The 20,588-nt window shown below is 46.6% G+C and overlaps 2 protein-coding genes across 3 annotated transcripts; one reads left to right on the top strand and one right to left on the bottom strand.

Moving 5' to 3' along the window:
• Positions 1 to 6,178: 6,178 nt before the first annotated feature.
• LOC100113821 (nose resistant to fluoxetine protein 6) lies at positions 6,179 to 12,265 on the top strand. Of its 2 annotated transcripts, XM_031927451.2 has the most exons (11): positions 6,179 to 7,080; positions 7,473 to 7,868; positions 8,326 to 8,605; positions 8,700 to 8,860; positions 9,440 to 9,605; positions 9,967 to 10,160; positions 10,309 to 10,450; positions 10,597 to 10,786; positions 10,954 to 11,096; positions 11,262 to 11,370; positions 11,522 to 12,265. In XM_031927451.2, the coding sequence occupies exons 1-11, from the start codon at positions 6,758 to 6,760 to the stop codon at positions 11,587 to 11,589; spliced, it is 2,172 nt and encodes a 723-aa protein (XP_031783311.1). In that variant the 5' UTR covers positions 6,179 to 6,757; the 3' UTR covers positions 11,590 to 12,265. The 2 variants fall into 2 exon arrangements, with proteins under 2 accessions (XP_031783311.1, XP_031783301.1); XM_031927441.2 differs by having other exon boundaries at positions 6,184 to 7,080; positions 11,262 to 12,265.
• Positions 11,182 to 19,901, bottom strand: LOC100113885. The gene is made up of 15 exons (XM_016987367.3): positions 17,639 to 19,901; positions 17,373 to 17,540; positions 16,859 to 17,094; positions 16,518 to 16,729; positions 16,361 to 16,437; positions 16,081 to 16,280; positions 15,849 to 16,009; positions 15,605 to 15,773; positions 15,323 to 15,516; positions 15,129 to 15,258; positions 14,853 to 15,042; positions 14,639 to 14,781; positions 13,932 to 14,572; positions 13,072 to 13,849; positions 11,182 to 12,998 (listed from the first exon to the last, which is right to left on the bottom strand). The coding sequence occupies exons 1-15, from the start codon at positions 19,203 to 19,205 to the stop codon at positions 12,531 to 12,533; spliced, it is 5,334 nt and encodes a 1,777-aa protein (XP_016842856.2). The 5' UTR covers positions 19,206 to 19,901; the 3' UTR covers positions 11,182 to 12,530.
• Positions 19,902 to 20,588: the final 687 nt, after the last annotated feature.

Here is a 20,588-nt window from a genome sequence, read left to right as displayed (position 1 = left end):
GAATGCACCTGAGATCGAGAGGGAAAAAAAAAATTAATTCCAGTTAGAGTCAACAAAGCTCGGCGAGAGCAAAAAAGGACAGCTCGGGAAAATCAGTGAAAAGCCACTGCTAGCGAGTGCACACAGCGTGTGCGTCGTGTCGCAACCACTGCTCACTCGTAGTGGCTTGGATATATACATAAGCCTTTTCGCAATGCGACGCATGAGATTTTTTTACGCTCTTCTGATGTTTATTCTCTACTGTTATGTGGAAAACGGATACGGACTAACAAAACTTTTGCAATTATTATACCTCGATGACTTTATATTCGCAATAAAATTTGCATTCATAAAATGCTATTTCTGTCAGAGTTGCAGCGAGTAGGTATACTGTATAAATATCGTTTTAAGCTCGCGATTCAAATGTTTGTATGTTGGCTGACATTAATTTACGCAAGTTTTATAGTTTGACGTAGAGCAAGTTCCAAGTACCTGATTATAATTTGTGTGTGAATAAAAATGTCAGTGTTTCCATATAAAATTTCTCGTCGATCTGTGATAATTATATACTATGCAAATCTTTCAAGTCCATATCAGTTATTATACGTCCAGATACGTTCATTTTTTATGATAAATAAAACGCCCAATAAGTTAATTCAATCAATCTGTCGGAATCATCGCGAACAATGACCCGAAAGAAGCTTTGAGAATATTCTTATCTGCACCTCCCGAGCCAGTATTCAAATGAGCTTTTTATATCGTTTGTATGCGCGGACATTGTCTTTCGTGCTTTGTCTCATCACGAGCTAAAAAAACCCGGCGATCAAAACCACCGAAACCTGAAATACCCGCCCATCTCCGGGTTAAAAAAATCAGACATCCGTTACAGAAGGCTCGAGAAAAATCTCCGCCCAGGAAACCGAAACCAAACGAAAATCGCTCTAGGAACCCGTGTATCGCATACGATGAAAACTCGTGCATTACTTTCGCCTATTAGCTTCCCCCCCTCTCTCTCTCACTCTCTCTCTCTCTCTCTCTCTCTCTCTCTCTCTCTCTCTCTCTCTCTCTCTCTTTCTAGCTCGCGTTAATCGCCTCTCACCAAAGAGAAGGCTGTCTCTTTTCTCGGCGACTACATGTGCGTGCACGCTTGGCTAGACCTCGATCTCGATTGCGTTCACTCGCGAGAGCTGCAATCGATTACAATCCCGCCTATGGAGCAGCTAAGCCTGCTGCTGCAGACTGCTTATTAATTCGCGTTATTCGCACGCTCCGCGGATTCTGTGCGTGCGTGCAAGTGTCGGTAGGAATGCGAGGAAATGTGCCTGGATTATACGCGCGTAAAGTAGTTGGGGATCGCGTTGACAGTGACATTATATTGCGCTATTGATTTGCTGAAAGGGTTGATTGCAGAATTTGGGTAACGCGTAATATTGTCTATAAGTACGTGAGCCGCATTCTTAACTTTCGGTATTCCCCGAACTCGTCTCGGTAGAAATCTTTCCACTACAGATAAAATTGTAATTTCCGATAGAATAAGGCATTCGGTGGATCTTCTTTGTATAATGTTACCAGACTCGTCTTGATTATTGGAAAGTTTTGGAACAAGCGAAAACTGGTTCCGCGCTATCAGTCACTTAACGGATTTTTAAATTGTATCAGAACCATTTTCAAAGTGATACATTATTCCAGAACTTACAAGAGGATGACACTTAATCTGAGTTTGAATTTACTTACCTACTACGTGTTGCAAACTTTTAAGAAACGCCGAATATGACTCATACTGTCGACATGGGCAACTATTAATTTATGAATTTCTATTTGTAATTCTTACACTTTTCCCCAGGCAGATGCTACGTCGAAGACGTTACACGAGTGTTTTACCCGTGAATCACTTTCGCGGAAATCAATACATATACGTCTGCGTTATTGTGATACGGAGTGGATGATTTTACTATGACTCTATAAGGAATCACTGATATGTATTCAAACGCAAATCGCTGACGTTGACGTTCATTGGTATTCACATGTAATACAGTCCATTAGAATTTTAATAACGAAAAAAATAAGCGCATGAATGAAAATACGATTAAACGAATAAATTAAAAACGATCTTCCTGCTTCTTCGCGAATAAGTATTTTGACTCAGCTTTTGCGGACCACCTGATACGATTACTGTCTCAATCAGGTATATTTAAAAAGTAGATTCATTGTTTATTCAATAATACATATCTGTCCATTTATATAATTGTAATATACTGAGATCAGCATCAATTTTTGATCCTTAATTTATAATACGCAAGGTTCAGAATAAGCAATCTCATTAACTATATCGATCAGCTATGAATCCATCATAATCGTACAAGAATAAAGCAAAATGTCAGCTTATCTAAATCTCTCCCGTTTCCAAACTCAGAGCGCGAGCAGCTCTTTCTCTTCCTTAGCCGCGCGTATCCCCACGACGAAGAGGACGCGGGCGACGTCGTCGTCGCTGGGCGCTGCGTAACCGTCGTGCACTGGTCCTCAATTATTCATGAGCGTATAGCGGAGCAGTAACAGCAGTTCGCTCAATAAACTTGTCGCGCATTTCGACGCCAGCATTCCAAAGGAGGATCCCCCAGCGTATACGTACACCTAAGTGTCTTTGCGGCTCGGATTATCAATCACTTCCTGTTCTCCGCCGCGTCTCTCCCTCTGTCTCTTTGCGCTCTTTCACTTTCGACCGACGACGACTCGCGCGAAGCAAAGCGAAAATCCCGCGCGATTTCACTTTTTCTTTTTATTTTGTCGTCGAGATTCGCGTATGCGAAAATGGTGAAACAGAGGAACGAGTGACATGTGTACGTGTGCATGAGCTCTTGCCGAAATGCGTCGAAATGAAAATAGATGCGAGCATCAAGCGACGAACGTCATCTTTATAGTAGGTAATGATCAAATTTTTTTACGGGGAATAGAAAATAGATTACTCGTGATTATTTTGTCTTCGTTTAGAACGAGGATTGCTTGTCCTGTTTGCTTCGCTGGACTTCCTGATTGTCATCAGCCAATCAATTTCTCATAATTATAAGAAAAAGCTGAAAATGCCCAAGGATTTTCTAAACATATACGAAAGAGTCGCAAGCATTAAGTAACACCAGACTCCAGGTAGACTCTTATTTTTTTACATAATGCGTGATTTCATCAGGTATTACACGCATAGGCGGGATTTCTTCCAAAGGAAGATGATATTCGTGAATTCGTGCGTTTACCGCGAGGATGATTTCATTGATGGTCCGGGTTACACGATCGCATAAAATTAAGAAGAAAATTATAATTCGGTGATTTGGGTATGCAGAGTTAAATCATCGTGTCGCAATATTTTACCTACAACACCTATCGTCAAATACGCCAGTGGTGTAACGTCGAATGACATTCACTTTCACTGCCAACGTGACGTGTTCGAAAATGATTGTTTATTATTATATCTCCTCTAGTTACGATCCGTAAAAGTTACCGTTAATGGATTGGCAGTTATTATTTTAAAACGCTCGTTAAACCAAAGTTCGGCCCAATGTGTGAAGCAGCCTTGTTCACCGACAATTAAGCTGCTATTAATCGATACATGATCGATTAGAGTATAAGTGATGAATTTGCAAATAATTTGCGATTCATTATATTTTTTTGTCGCTAATTGATAAACAGACTGTAACGGAAACGTATTCAAAAAACCGTGGTTTACGTTTTTTCTCTTCTTCCGCCCATTATAACTATGATTGTACTGTCGAAACAAATATTTTTCGCCTCACAAACATTCTCTGCAAAAAATGACAAAAAATACCCGTTTCTACGCACTTTAATACATATAATTTTCACATAAATTTGCCGCACGCAACTTGCGTCAATCCTTTGAAAATTTTTCCACTCCACCAAACGAAAAAAAAACTGATTTCCTGAACCAAACACAACCCACCGCAACATATTGAAAATAAACCTGTTATGGGTGACCTTATAAGCATCAGTCGATCGAGAGTTCGTTGAATCCCAAACGGGACCAAGACCGAGTGATGCAAAAAAAAGGAAGACACTAGCGGGACCACAACACGCGAGATCCGCTTTTGATTTCGATTGAAAAAGCCCATTAGCGCTACGGGCGATTCCTCGTATAAACAGATGAATCGTGGGCATCATTTACCACAGCCGCGAAAGCGGAAGATTTCTGGATTCGTCTATACGCAATCGATGACCTTACGCCATCGTCTGTCGCGTAGGTATTAGACGGGAACACTGCAGAGCTGCGGAAAAGTCCGACGCTGACGCAGATGGAAGAGATCTAAAGATAATTGTTACGCGTACGTTACGTGTTTTTTGCTGATAGCTGATATCGAGATTATACGGAACAAATAAATCATGAATGTGATTCATGAATAGGCGTAAATAATAACAAACTTTAAAAATAGTTTAATCAGCATCGATATAAGTCCTGCGAAAACAAATAAATATAAATCAAATTAATTATGTGTAATATGCAGGCGGTTTTTAAAAAAACTGTAAATTTTAAAAAACCGCTATGTAATAATGCGTGAAAAGATTATTTAAATTGTATCTAGGCGCTAATTGGTTATCCTGCATTCATCATCACGGAATTTAAAGTTTCAACCCCGAATGCGTAACTACAGATCTCTCGAAAAAAATTTCAGGCTTCTGATTTTTTTTTCAGTACTGTGTACACACGGAAAAAGGTTTTCAACGGTTTTTGGCATGCCTCGAGAAGTAGCGAGTTCTTGATTCTGTGGCAGCGCCTGTCGCTGTGCTGGAATCCGTTTTTCAGGTTCCAAGCAGCGAGTTTTGACGCGCTATTAGGAGTTTAAAGTTGCAATGCGATACTAGCGGCAGCTTCGGGAATTAGAAAACATGGCGTCGACAAAGTCTCTATTTACATTGATGGTATATGGGAGTTCAGTATTTTTAGTCAATTTTTAAATAACAATTATTGTAAATTGTATGTTAACTCATTAAATCAACTTCTAGAGTTGACTATTATCTAAGGGAAAATGTATTTTTGTACTGAATACAGAAAACTTACTAAAAAAAAGAGTCTGCTGCACTAATTCGTTCATCGAGTCACTCAGTACTCAGCAAAGGAACGATATTTACTACAAATTGACTAAAAAAAAATTATTTTGTGTATCTGAGCAAGAGTAGGAACAGTCCTTTTTTCAACTACTACTTCTACGTCATTTTTATCGTTTTAATTTTAGTAACAATATCCCTGTGATCAGAAGAGGCTTAGATTTCGAAGAACTTGTTTGTCAAACTAATGAATACAGCTAAATTTTTTCTGGAGCTTTTACAGAGCACCACATATGTTAATCATGCCAGAATTTATAACGTTCTGGCCTTCCATCATGTTTTTTGATAACAGTGTAGCTTCACTCTATTCATACGGACTGTGTAAGGACACTGACAAGATTTTTTATCGTGTAAAAGTTTATATTTCTACATTTTTTAATGAAGCTCCGTAAAAACCCTGTGTATTTCGGAGACTTTCTGGCCGCCATCCTTATTAACCTTCAAGCGCGCGAACTGAGCGCGCGAACCAAGTTTAAACTCCCAATCCCGCCAGCCAGGCGGTAGACTAGGAAGAGTGGGGAGAACAGAGACAAAGATAGAAACAGTAAACACGCGCGCTAATTGGTCCGCTCGTCGTGACTTTGGAGAGTGGGACATGGAAGCGAAAAATCGCTGAAAATCTTTTCCCATGCATAACCGTACTTACGTTTTGCTTCCTCCAGGAGAAAAAGTCGACAACGAAGGGTCTCTTTACTTTTTAAACTTTCCGATATATATATATATATATATATATATATATATATATATATATATATAACTCACTAAATACGCGGAAATACAGTTTTTGCATGATGTTAGTGCACACGAGTCTACAAGAAGACAGTTGCTCGCAGTGTAGATAGATGGCGCGTACGCGTTTTCTTATTGCTCCAAAAAAATTTCAAAAGTAAACGACACGCCAGACTTTCCAAAAATCTTGGCAAACCTAAACCCATCTCCCGCAAAAAACCTTGTCCCTCTTCCGCCCAAGATCATAATCGTCTCGTTGTATGCGTCACAGTTTTTTGGCGAAATACCGCAAAGCCGAAAAAAAAAACCAGTACCAACAACACGTCAACGACGTAATAAAGGAGCGATCATACGCTGGCAAATCGCGGAATTCCTAATGCCGAGGCCAGCGTCGGAGCGCCGCCACCGCGCGCGAAAGCCCCGGCCGGAGTAGGATTTCAGCTCCTTTCCCTTCCACCAGGCCACTGCTGCATCGGACACCCGCGCGATCAAGCGAGCACCTGCTGACGCGCCAAAACAGTCGTCGGTCGTTCGCCGGCCAGAAGCTAAGTCGTTTACTCTCTCTCTTTCCCTGGCAATCGCGCGCTACAGTTTCGCTCGCTCGCTTGTGTCAAGGTGGACTCTTTCTCCGATCGGGACTTTGCAATTGAGTGCGGGAGGATGTTATTGTGATCAGTGAATTTTTGAAAATTTGCGCTATTTTCTTTACGTTTGCTATAGATAAGAACTTTGACGTGGTACTGAAAATTATGTAGGCTGTGGATTGTGAGAAGAATTTTTGTAAAGACAGTATTTCTGCTAACATTTGTTTTACATTTCTATTTCTGAACTAAAAATTTGTGCGTTGCATGCTACGACGTTGTGCATTATTTTTTTATTACAAACTTTGATCGCCGACTTATTACCTACATCAATCGTTAATGTCATTTTCCCAACCTCAAAAATGAAGTTACCCTACCTGATCCCCCTGTTAGGCATTTTTATTTGCGCCCACGCATTTGAGGAAAAGAACATCGTGTTCGCTGAGCTACCACAGGAATCGGCGGCCGCCATTTCCCAACCGATTTCCTACGAAACGGACTATGACAGCTACGCGCTACCCTTCATCGCTCGCGATCTTGATTTTCTTGCCGGTCTGGTCGACAGAATCGGTAACGCCAAGTGTCGTGAACAGTGCAAACTCGTGATCGCGGGGCTGCACAACCTCACCACCTGGGCTGTTGAGTTCTACGATGCTTCGGGAAAACTACCGGAGGGTGTACTTGGGTAAGTAACTATTTTTGAATTTTTGTGAGGAATGTATTGGTTTGGCGTAAATGCGTTATAAAAATTGGATTTAATATACAAGTACGCAGAGATATTGATGCAAACTCGTATATCATAACATACGGGAATTTTATACGTAATATCGGTAATCATAATGCATATTTATGAGCTGAGATTGTGATACAACGTGAAGATATATACCCACACCATCGTTTACATAACTATGGTAATCAGATCTCAAAACGCCGATTTCCAATTTCCAAATCTATGTACTCGCGTACTATACCGGGAATCGTGGGAACGCCAGTCTTCAATGCTTCCTCATCAAATTATTTTTAATTAGCGCACGCCGACTTCACAATATAACCATTCTCTCGCTTTACTCTCTGCAGCGGCTCGACATATCACCTGGGCAACTTCGACGAATGTCTGGAAATCGGTCTGAACGCCGATGACGCGGCGCCCGCCTCGATCCGGGGCCAATACTGTCTGGGCAACGTGAAAATCGGTATCCCGGATGACTCGTACGGCGACGTGAAGAGAGTGCTCTCGCCCATGTGGCGCAAATTCATGAAGCTTGAGCAGCGCTACGACGACAAGATCGACGAACTGCACTGGGGAATCTGCATACCGGACGCCTGTACCAACAAGGATGTCGAAGAGGTCATCGAGACGATAATCGCCAACACTTTGGCCAGAACGAACTTCGAGGTGAAAACGACGATTCCAGCTGACGCCTGTTACAAGAACGAGCCGGTTACCATTAATCCCTACGAGATTGCCTACCTGTGAGTATACAGCACCGATCACTCTTCTACCGGTTGACACTAGTGAAAGTGGAGATTCTATGTCGATTATGAAATTCGTAACACTGCATTGCACTCGTGTGCGAGCTGACCTTGCGTCATCGAGTCCATCGCAGCTTGTACGGGTTTCACGAACTCAGCGAAATACAAATGACGTTTATTATTTGTCGTTCTCGAATCGATGCATTTTTATTTACCAACGCGCGCGCACGCGCTTTGTGTGTGTGTGTGTATATATATATATATATATATATATATATATATATATATATATATATATATATATATATATATATATACACTAACGGATACGGCTGACTCACGTATGGAAGGCCAAAGTTGAATGAATCGGGCGCGATCTGTGTGCGCTGTATACGATTTAAGAGACTGTTGTGAACTCGTATGCAGAATCTTACACGATTTCGTAATTATTTCTCAGATCTGTGATATCGGTGCTGATAGCCATCATAATCGTCGGTACGTTGTACGACATTTTCTGCGTCAAATCGGACGACATGCCAAGGGATGTGCTGCCTCAGGTATTGCTGGCCTTCTCCATGCCGTCGAATTTGAAAAAACTCTGCGGACGAGCCCACGAAGATCTGAAGTTCGAGTGTATATCGGGCATCAAGTTTCTCACGATGGTCTTCATCATAGCCGGCCACACGCTCATCTTCGTTGTCAGCGGACCCGTACTCAATCAGAAATTCTGGCAGGAGGTACGTTTACTAAATCGATACGATGAGTTGCTATACACATTCAATACATCGCAAGTACAGTTATAAGCATTGATGACGCTCAAATCTATTGCAGGCGATCGGAAAAGTGGAGAATTCGATCTTTCTGAACAATCCTCTGCTCGTTGACACGTTCCTCCTGCTGAGCGGCTTCCTCTTTTCGCGTATCCTTCTGCAGGAGCTGGACAAAAGGAAATCCGTAAACTTCGGCCTGCTGTACATCTACCGCTACCTCAGGTACGTGTTTATACCCATATATACCCACGCACACACACACACAACGGGCGGCAAACTAGTTTTGCGCGAATTCATCCATCACGCGGTCTCTTTTCTCGCGCAGAGACGCGAAAGAGCGGCCAGCGTGAAAAATTGGCTCGCGCGGCTTCGAGAATGGAGTTTGTTGTTTCCTTTGAGTAACAATGGCTTTTGTTATTGACCTGTCAAAAGACTGCGCGAGTACGAGCTAAAGCCGGGGATACGGAGAAAAGTTTTCCTCTCTAGCTTTGTTCTTATTTTTCTAATGAGTAAAATCAAGTATAAATGCAAATCGATATACGTGAGCTGCCCGCGAAATCTAAGGCAGTGAAACTATCGATTAAACTTACAAGCAGCAAACAAACCTGACCTTGAGATTCTTTCTCGATTCCACGCAAGAGATTTAAACGCGACTGGCGATTTCAGTCAAAATCATGTCAGTCGTCTCAAAAACAATAACAAAAGATCGCAAAAGCCGTACTTCCGTCGTGTTCACCTTCACCAGCGCGTGTTAATCTCCAGATTTAAAAAACGCTCGGTGCATTCACGATTAATTCGCAGACTGACGCCTGCGTACATGGTGATCGTTGGACTGTACGTGACCTGGCTGCCGAGGTTGGATTCCGGACCGCTATGGTCGCGAATGAAATTGGAGAACGAGAGATGCCACGCTTCGTGGTGGGCTAATCTGCTCTACGTTAATAACTATGTCAACACCGATCAGCTCGTAAGGATGATCACAAAATTTTCTTTTTCCATAACTTTGCTGCTTATTGTTCTGTCGTTCGATCGAAGCGACTCTATTTTTGGTGTTGGATTGAGTCACTCACGCGTAGTCCCGTACATTTGTGTAGTTTTGCAATTTTTTTTATTTACTCTTGGTTTATTCAAACGTGCGAGGTATTAAAACTTCTTCACGATTAGCGAGCTATCGCGGAGATAAAGTTTGCTTTTCTCTTTCGTTTCAAAACGTTTTTGTTGGAAGTAAAATAACAAAGATAATCGAGATCTTTCGATGCTTAAAATCATGAATACTACTCTTTCAGATACAAGGATGACTATAATTATACTTTTTTTTTAAATTTTAGTGCATGTTCCAATCGTGGTACTTGTCGGTAGACACTCAATTGTTTGTGCTGGCGCCAGTCATCGTTTACCCTCTGTGGAAGTGGCGCAGAGTGGGCCACTACCTCCTTGGAAGCGTCACGATCATCGCGACGATATTGCCGTTTATCATTACTCTAGTTCAAAATTTAGACCCCACCCTGTTGATCTACACCCCGTGAGTATTTTTCAGTCTGAATCCAGTAACTTTTTTCATCATCCAGTGCAGTACAAAAAGGCAGTGCACTATATTTTAATTGATTAACTCCAGAAAGAAATTTGCCATCGAAAGCGCGCATATGACGTTTTTGCATACTCGTTTTTAGGGAAATCAAGGATATTTCGGCGAACGAGTATTTCAAAAGCAGCTACATAAAGACGCACATGAGAGCCGGCGCGTACTGCTTCGGTTTGGTCTACGGCTACGTCGTCTACCGCATACAAAACTCGGACACGAAAATATCCAAGGTAATAAAGGATCCTCTGCGCATCTTATACAAAGAGCACATTCGTCTATTATTACAAAATTGTCTTTCTCGTACAAAGTAATAAAATTTTATAAAATAGTTATTCGCACGATAGATATTTAATCGAATTCCTGCCTTTTTTCGCAGAAAACCGTTAAGATCGGCTGGATACTGAGCGGCTGCGCGATGCTGCTGTCTATGTGCTCGATTAGCGTCTTTTACGGGCCGAGGAAGAATTTCACCACCGTCGAGGCCGCTTTTTACTCGTCGCTCCATCGAGCCTTGTGGAGCGCGGGCACTGGATGGGTTCTCCTCGCCTGCATTACCGATAATTCAGGTGACATCTTTACTCCTCTCTTTAACGTGTATCTAGTTTCTTACCAAATGAGGAGCCAGTGGAGTTTTTCCAGCGACGTTGAAAAATATATATTTTTTTTTTCAATACAGTGCAGGAGCTGTTTTAAAAGGGAAGATTATTAAAATGTCTGCGAAATGACTTTACAGGTCCGCTGAGGAAAATCCTGAAATGGAGACCCTTCGTGCCCCTTAGTAGACTGACGTACTCCGCGTACCTCGTTAACGGCCTCGTCGAGCTGCACAGCGCGTCGACGGTTCGAGCACCTCAGTATCTCGACAACTTTAGCCTGGTAAGCCGAAATCGTATATACGCGCAGGAGTGGACGTGTGAATCATCATAATTATTATTTTTCTTTTCTTTTTCTTTTTTTTTTGTATTTGTAACGTAAATATATTTTATACTTAATATATTCATTTCAATACATTAACAACAGATAATTTTCATTCTCCCGTAGCTGGGCAAGGTGTTGTCGCATCTTATGCTGACGTTCGGCGGAGCGGTTCTGCTCTCGACGATGTTCGAGTCGCCGATTCTCGGTATCGAGAGGATTTTCTTGCGCCGCGGTAAGTGTATACTTATGTACGTGATATGTAACTTGAAGGCGCTGCGACTCGTATACGGCGAACGCAAATGAACACGTTACGAAAATGGATTACGCGTAATAAGCGCACCTGTGTGTACTTATACGTCTCGTTTCTTTTTCTCTGTCGACAGAAAGGAAGTCATCGGCCACGCTGACGAAGAAAACCGAGAGCGAGGAAACTACCACCACAGAGGCTTGAGTCTGGTTCTTATATCGATAAGTTGTTTTTTCCCGTGTGCCTTGTCTCTACTGCTCTACAGGCGTCTCGCTGCAGTGCGCGAACTAGATGGAAAATTCGCGATCGTTGCTCAACGCTAATGACGCGGTTGATGCAAGGACTTTGTATTCTTATTATGCGATTATTCGCGCGAAGTTTTGTATACTCGCAGAGAGTGTATAATCCGTTGTATATTTACGAATATTTTTTTTTCTAATCATTATACAATAATGTAAGTCATTAATCATACGCCTGCCGACTTCGCTACCTTGATTGTCAATCCGAATTATTACTCGGACTTTGTATAAATTATTGTCTTCCGGGCGATAGCGGCTGCGACCGATGCCAGCCTATACTACGAAATGCATCGCTTATTCAAATAGAATAGTTAAGCGTTTTGTATTCTTAAGAGCACTATATTCTCGAAATTAGGTAGTGAAAGGCTGTTTTGTTCGTTTTAAAGTTCGTTGTAAGCATGTAAATAATCGAAAATGTGTATATAGTTTGAATTTTAACATGATCTCCGAATTGGATTCACGAATATAATATATAACGGTGATGAAGATGTCGAGGATACAGGTGACGTTAAAATGTACTAACAACAAAATGACGATTAACCTCCCTTGTAAATTAAATAAAAAGTCAATTTTTCGTATAATCGTTATGCGTGCTTTTTCAAAAGCCCCATAGAATAAAGCACCATACGCTTATGAAATTCGATTTGGTGACCCCAAACTCCCCATCCACTAAATTGTATACAGTAATAAACACGTAAAAAACCGACCACATGTAAAAATCGTCCAAACTACGATCTCGGACTGGTGAATCTCTCTTTCTCTACCAACAGGGATTTCAGAGCTCGTACACATATTATATAAAATACATCGCAAAGTCTCTCCTCTCGCAGCGATTTGGCATCTTAGTCAAGTGTCCCAGGCCCAGTTATCCCCGTCGGACTTCCTTCGACTCTTCTGGGCCTCGTGCTGTTCGTCCTCGTCGGGCCAATCGAACCTCTGGGACGAAGTAGCCGAGGAGGTCTCGCTCCTGGTGCTGCTCTTAGCGTCCTCCGTCTCGCCGAGTCGCGGCTGCCAGACGATCGTCACGTCGCACGTCACGTCTGCCTCGGGGATGTCCTCCGACTGAGCACCGTCGCGATCGCTCTTGTCCTCTTCCTCCTTCTTCTCCTCCTCGGGTTTGTTCTTCTGTTTGTCCTGAGTAACGACAGCCGACTTTGACTCCTGGACCTTGACGATAAAGCCAGCAGGACCCTCCTCCTCGGATCTGGACTTTTGCATCTGCCAGGCTTTCTTGAACGGATGCTCCTGCTCCTGCTCGACCAGCTTCGGTCGTTCCGGGAGCAAATACTCCGGATCCTCCTCGCTGGCTTGGCTCTGAAAGTTCCATCGATTTCTAATAAGTATTCGTGTTCTTTATCGCTTCGCGCAGTACAGTAACAAGACTAACCTTGACTATCGACTCTCGCTTGAACAAGCCGGACTTGTTGACGTCCAGCTTATTCCAGCTGTGGTCCGCGGAAATGTCCTTGTCGGGCGAGAGCTTACTCAGGTCCTGCACCGTGATCTTCTTGCTGTTCCTCTTGAGCACGAAATCCAAGATGGCCACGTCGTCCTCCTCGAAGGAGGTGGGCAAGCTCTCGGTCGCGTAGCCCGTCTGTTGCTCGTCCGCCTCGAGCTCCTCGCCCTCGAACTCTTCCCTCAGTGGCGGGCCCTGCTCCCTGTACTCCCGCCTCTGCTGCAGGTACATCTCCTCGTCGAGCTCCTCGTCGTCGGGCTCCTGCGAGGAGCCGAGCTGCATCTTCGACACAGTCCAGAGCTCCATGTTGCCGGGTCTCAGGGGCTCCTTCAGCAGAGCCATCTTGCCCTCGGCCGAGGAGCGCCGCTTCAGCGAGTCGGCCCACTCGTCGTCGCCGCCGCTGCTCTCCTCCTCGAGTACCGGTGGCGGTCTGTCGCGCTCCTGCGAGCTCACCCTCTCCTGCAGGTAGCGGCCGCGTCGAATCCTCAGGTCTTCCTCCCAGTCGTCCTCGTCGCTGATCCGCGGCTCGGCCGAGACTCTCCGGTTAGGCCCGTGGCTCGCGCTGCTGTGACGACTCCCGTAGCCGTCGAAGTCGCTCTCCGAGGACAGCGAGCGCTGCTGGTCCGAGAAACGCGGCATAGAGGAGCGCGGCGACCGCTGGTAGTCCTCCTCTTTGCTGATCGTTATGAGCGGCTTCTTACCGTAATCCCTTCGGAAGACAGAATGCCAATTATTCATCCTTGCAGACCAACCTTGCGGAAACGAGCACCGCGTATGCGGGGAACACTCACCTGGCTGATACGTCTTGTTCCTTGGAGATGGGCCGTTCCCTCGAAGCCGACCTGCGGAACACGGGGGCGTCCAGGTCCCGCATGGGCGACCTACTGTACTCTCCGCCCCTGCCCGCGAAGTACCTCTCCCTCGGATGCAGGTAGTCCAGATCGTCCTCTAGTCTGGAGTTGCTAATCCTGCTGTAGTCACCCCGGCTGCTCCTGCCGTCGTCGAAGTGCTCCTCGGATCTGGAGGCTCTTCTGCTGCCGTTGGCGCTCCACTCGTCGTAAGCCTCGGACCTGATCATCGTCTGACGCCGGATGTCCTGTCGCTTGAGCCTCGAGCTGCGGAACGGCTCGTCGTAGCCGCCGTTCTCCTCGTACTCTCGCGGCTCTGACTTGGCAGGCTTGAAGGTTCCTCGACTCCAGTTCCAGCCATACGGATTCGGTTCCTCGTCTTCCGAGGGCGTAACTTGGGAACTTTTGCCGACGTTGTTGCGGCTCTCCGCGTGTACTGGCTCCTTGGCTAGCTCAGACTCCTCGACGGGCTGCGAGTCGCTGACCTCCATGATTATGTTCTTGACCTCTTGCATGGGAATGTCGAACAGCAGTGTGAGTACGACCGACACCGACAACACGTTCAGTGCCTCGAACAGGTCAATCTTGAAAGAAAAGAAAAAATTGTTGATGGGATAATGTCGAGAAGATACAATTGCGTGACGACGTACCGATCTGTGTGGTTGGAATTCTGACGAATAACGCGCGGAGCCGACGTAGTAGAAAAATACGGCGAATTGCGAGAGGTAGATAGCGTATGACAGTCTGCTGAAAACCTTCATCCAGTAGCTCGAAAGTATCCGGTTGACGATACCTGCAATTATTCCGTGCGCGTCGTTAAAGGCATCAATCATAATGTGCAGAAAATAGAACATTCCGTCATACCTCCGTGGTCCGTGAAGCAGGCGAAAATTGTCCAGCTCAATGCGAGCGCTGTCAAAATCGGACTTATGACAGCGTAATGCGTCGCCTCCTCGACGTCGTACACGTAATCTCTTCTTGCGAGACGCCACGGAGAGAATAACGACCAAGATCCGAGAGCTAACGCTATCAGCCAACCTATCGCGGCAAAAATCTTCACGAAAATAACAAAGCACACTTATTTTATTTTGAACAATGCGACGGATCACCTTGAGCTTTCTGTTTGAAAAATTCATTTACCTTGTGAATCCTCACGTTCTTGCCGGTATAATGCAAAAGCACACCGAGGCTGAGCCCGAAGAGATAGGGCGTCGCTCGGTGCAGAGGTAGCGAGTAGGTCAGATTAGCAGTTTTGTAGAGATGCTTCATTCTGAAAATCGATCGTATTCAAAACTGAGCAAAGCTTCTAATTTACAACGGAGTGGATTACTCACGTCATGCCGTGAAAGATGACGAGCGACAAGTTGTTATTCGACGTGGCTAAGTATCGTAGAGTCGCCGAGACCTGGATGAGGAAAAAAACGATGACGATGCCAAGGATGGGCTTTATCTGCAGGAAAAACACGAGGGCCGGTGCCAGTAGAGAAAGCTGCATATCCAGAGCCAATTGGTGTGTGTGAGTCGCGCACTGAAAGCACAATTTCATTAATCGATCAAACATGTTTGCCAAGAGAAATCTTGAACGAGTCTATACACGACTCAGAAAAAAAGCTCACCATCTCCTCGAAGGGGAAGAAATTCTGCACGTAAAGCAGATTGATCCAGGCGTTCTCCTTGCAAATATCGGCGTTCGCCTTGACTGCCGAATTCCACTGTGGCCCGGATCCGGTGTGCTCCATGACAAAAGCATACCAGAAGACAACGGCCAGCAGCGAGGGAGTCAGTCTGCCGGAAGGGAATGTCGAGGCGTTATTATCAGGCGGATAGAAAGCTCTGTATATAGTTTCCGATGCACAATACCTCATGAATCTCGCAATGAAGCGACAGAACCAGCGGATCTCGTTGCGACGCGACAGCTCTTTCGCCATGTTGTAGGCGGTCAGGACTCCACTCAGCAGGAGGAACGAGTCGGTGTAAAATAACGAGGCTCGGAGAATCGTGCTCAGAGGATTACTTGCCACCTGCGGGATGAAATTAATTTTTTTTAACGTAAAAAATCAATCGCGGTTCATTTGAACACTGTAACGCGTACCTCGGTGAGTTGTACTCGATTGGCGTAGGGCACCCTCGAGATCGGAATCAGTTTGTGCGCCGCGTACAAGGCGATCGTCGACAAGGATCTTATGCCGTGGATGCAGCCGATATCGGAGGAGCTTTCCTCTTTATTTTCAAACAGCACTTTGAGAGTTCTCTTCAGGGAGAATGCCATTATTATCCTCTCGGAATAATTCCCTGTTGAGCGAAACAGATAGGTCGTACACGTTTCTTTGTCGGCGATGCGATAATTGATAATTCACTCGTGCTCTTTGTACCTTTTTCCTGCAAAGTAGCGAAGTGATCTCTCAGCGTAGCGACGATCGCCAAGCAGGCGAAGATGGCGTAGAAGTAACTGAAACGACAGAGAGTGAGAACTTTGATGATGATTCCATTCTTTGATTTTGTGCCTTTTCTCGACTAATTTTTACTCACAGAACTCCGATGGTCTCCTTCGAATAGCTCGTCGCCTTCTGCTGAACATAGCACATGTCCGGGTCGACATCCACGACGAACCTTATTCCCACGGTCAAGTTGTAATACTCCAGCGCGTTCTCAACGGTTCGACGGGCGTCTTCAGCTGAGCAAGCAGCGGGCAGGCACAGAGCCCAGTTCACCGTCGTGAATTTCGGCACAAAATGTCCTGGCTGCAAATTTCTCACAAACAACACAGCGTAAATTGTTGATTCCACGACAGACCAAGAACTTACGTTACTCTTTAATTCTCTCTCTATTGAAATAAAAGGGCTTGGATCAATATCGGTGCACGTACTTACGTCGCGCATGTTTCCTCTGATCAAAGCTCGGCTCTGCAGGAGATTGACGGGCAGCCTCGTCGCCGGACTCGTCGCGTACAGGTCCATGCTCGCGAGACAGTATTTTCCTCGCACCTTGACGGTCTTATCCTCGACCTTGACGCGCGCCGCTACGCCCAGGCACTGATCGAAGTCACCCAGCTGATTGACGTTGCCTCGCAATAAGCCCGAGGGGATCTTCGCGCTCGAGTCCAGCACTGTCGCGGCAGAGTTGGATAATGAAAATTTTATCATCTAGATACACCTTATAGAACCACGCGCCAGAAAGTTTGCCAGACTGCATTGTCGACTCGTCAAATATATGGTATGGTGGCTAAGTCGGATGACTCCGGCTTACGCGCGTCAGTTCGGAGAGGCATTTATATTACAGGAGAATATTACGAAGTAGCGAGGAATATTGCTTTTCATAGAGTCGCTAACTCGTAAGAAGAGAAAATCGCAGAGAGAAAAAGAGGTAAAACAAGAAATTACTTACTCTGCAGCGCCCAGAGCTTGTAACCGCGCAGCTGGCGCAGAAAGATCTTGCCGTGCTGTTGACAGGCTGGATCCTCGACGGCTGTGAAATTTGGCACGAAGGTCGGCACGCTAAGAATCACGTCGTTGAGCTCGGCCAGGCTGAGCGACGCCGGCGTCCTCGGCTTCGCTGAAACACACGCACACGGATAGCAGACGGTATAGTCGGTAGTTCGGTCATCAACTTGCTGCTCGTCGCATATCGATCGATCGGATCGTTGAACTCACGTTTCTCGGCTGTTGGCTTCTTCGAGGGAGCCGGTTTGGCCTTCGAATTGTTGGAGACTTCCGGCTTGGATTTGGACTTGGTTGCTTCCTTGGCTGTCTTGAGGCTCGGTGGTTTTGGCGGCTCTGTAGCTTTCTCTTGAGATTTGGAAGTCGATGCCGCTTCGTCGTCTTCGTCTTCGTCTTCCTCGTCGTCGTCGTCCACGTCGGCTTTCACTTTGGAGCGTTTTTTCTTCTTCTCCGCTTCCTCGCGTTTCTTCTTCTCCTCGGCCTCTCTCTTCACTCGCTCTACCCTCTTTTTGTCTTCCTCTTCATCCCTCCTTCGCTCGGCCTCCTGCTCCTCTCTGTCCTTTCGCTTGCGGGCTTCCTCTTCCTTCTTCTTCCGGGCAGCCTCCTTGGCCTCCAGTTCCTTCTTCTTGCGCTCCTCTTCCTCTTTTTGCTTCTTCTCGGCCTCTATCTCCTCCTCCTCTCTCTTGCGACGTTCTTCCTCTTCTCGCAGACGCTCTTCCTCCTCTTCCCTCAATCGGCACTCTTCCTCCTCCCTGAGACGCTCCTCTTCCTCCTCCCGCCTGCGACGTTCCTCTTCCTCTTTTTTCAGTCGTTCTTCCTCCTCTCGTTTTCGTCGCTCCTCTTCCTCCCGCTTCAGCCGTTCTTCCTCCTCTCGTTTTCGCCGTTCATCTTCCTCCATTTTCTTACGCTCCTCGGCCTCTCGCTTTCGACGCTCCTCTTCCTCACTTTTCTTGCGCAGCTCCTCTTCTCGCCTGAGTCGTTCTTTCTCCTCCCTGATCCTCTTTTCCTCTGCCTCGCGCATCTTTCTCTCTTCTTCCTCTCTTAGACGCTGCTCGGCTTCTTCCCTCAGCAAGCGCTCTGCCTCTTCCCTCTGTCGACGCTCCTCCTCTTCCCTCTTCCGCTTTTCTTCCTTCTCCTTTTCCGTCCTCCTTTTCTCCTCCTCTTCTTCGCGCTTTCGCTCTAATTCCAGCTCCCTCTGCTTTCTCTTCTTTTTTTCCTCTTCCTTCTTGCGCCTCTCCTGTTCCTCCTTCTCCCGCCTCATGCGATCCTCCTCCTCTCGTTTGGACTTCTCTCTGAACAGCCTCTCGTCCTCCTCGCTCTCGATCACGACCTCGTCCTCGTCCTCCACTTCGATCTGCACCGCCTCGTCGTCACTGTCGATCCTGTCCGCGGCGGAAAGCTTGTCGTCCTCCTCTGTCTCGCTGACATCCTCGAGCTTGCTCAGCTTAGACCACGGCCTCGTCGGGAGCTTCTTGTCTCTTTTCTTGAGCCCCGATCCTCCGGCAGCAGCCTCCGCCTCGTCAGGTGGTTGCTGCTGCCTGGCGCCTTTGGCGAAGCCCCCTCTCGTGCTGACGGGCTCGAAGCCTCTTCTGGGTCGAGCCGACGACGACGAGCCGGCAAACGAGGAACTGAGAGACGGCGTCGACCCCAAGCACTTGCCCGAGAGACAGACTTCCGAGGTGGACGGACTGTCGCGGATGCGGAACGCGCAGCTGGTGTACAGGAGACCGGTCGCCAGCAGCACCAGCAGCGCCAGCACGCAGTACCTGGCCGCAGCCATTGCCGCCGATCGGATTCACATCTGCTGGGCTCTTGGGAGCTTTTTTGCTTTCGATTCGGCCCGCGCGCGCGCGCGAGAGAGACAGAACTTCGGCAGCGGTGCAGGCGAGCAGAGTCGATTCTATTTCGATCGACGCGGATTGTGCATTTGCGCTCTCACGCCGGGATGATGCTCCGCGACTCGGGATATTATTTATCGCCGCCGGCTACACTCGCGAAACTGAACTTTTGGGTATGAACCACTTCCGCGCGAAACGATACTTTTAGACTGCGGCGCGTCGGGCAACAATCACACGTCACTTTTTTCCTCGATGATTCACGTATATCGCCGATCTTCTCCGGCGTAAGACTTTTCTCGCTTGCACTCGCGCACACTCTCGTTCAGTAACTATATCCCCTTTTCGATCAAGCGAGAGAGAGAGAGAGAGAGAGAGAGAGAGAGAGAGAGAGAGGACGGGAGGAGGATGGGGGAGGGACGAACACGAAAAAGTGAACTGCAATCTGTGGAGCGGAAGAACGAGGAAAATAATGTAGGCGCGTGTAGATGTGTGTCGAGAGAGGGGATTCGTTATGGGCTCTCTCTCTCCCGATCGAACGAAACGGTCGAGAAACGCCGTCGCTGGTCGGTCGGTCGGTCGAAAAAGCTCGCGGGAAAGCTTGCGAGCGCTCGGGACTCGCTACACGAGAAATAAGAGAAAGAGAGGGAAAGCGGCGCGCAAAATTAGAGCGCATGGCAGGCTCCCAGCAGCCCGGAGAGCCCCGGAGGGGAAGTTTTATTTAGCATCGCTGCTCTGCAGCTTATTTTCTCTCTCTCTCTCTTTCTCTCTCTCTCTCTCTCCCTCTCTCTCTCTCTCTCTCTCTCTCTCTCTGTCTCTCCTCTCCATCGACTCGCCGTAAAAGCTATACGCGCGCAACAGACGGACTCTCGCTGGCGGCGTTCGACCATGCGATCGCCACGTGACTTACGTAATGTGTCGGCGGTAGTAATACCCGACCGGCCCGCGAACGAATCTGGCTAGCTGCGGAGCGACGCCTTTTTCTTCTGGCTCTCTTCCCTCGGCGTGTACACAATATCTGCGTATGCGTGTCCCACGCCGTGGAGACCTTCGCATGCGCTTTTCCTCAGTGGAGGGGCAGCCGACACCCCCGCACCGAACTGTTTCTTACGAAAATGACGTTAATAATAAACGTGAGATCGAGGTCTCCGCTTTCGCCGCCGCTCTGCTGCGCGGGACAGGGCTGCGCGGGTATAGGTCTTCTGAATAGCGCATACGGGATAAAGACCTGCTGACACCGTCGCATAGTTCCTGTTTTGGATTCGAGAGATTAGCTTGTCCCGCATCTTCAAACTTCGTAACGCAGCGCGTTTATTTTTGACTTCATG

The sequence above is a fragment of the Nasonia vitripennis genome, chromosome 1, assembly GCF_009193385.2.
Source record: "Nasonia vitripennis strain AsymCx chromosome 1, Nvit_psr_1.1, whole genome shotgun sequence".
NCBI classification, from domain to species: Eukaryota; Metazoa; Arthropoda; class Insecta; order Hymenoptera; family Pteromalidae; genus Nasonia; species Nasonia vitripennis.
This window is presented reverse-complemented; position numbering and strand designations above follow the sequence as displayed.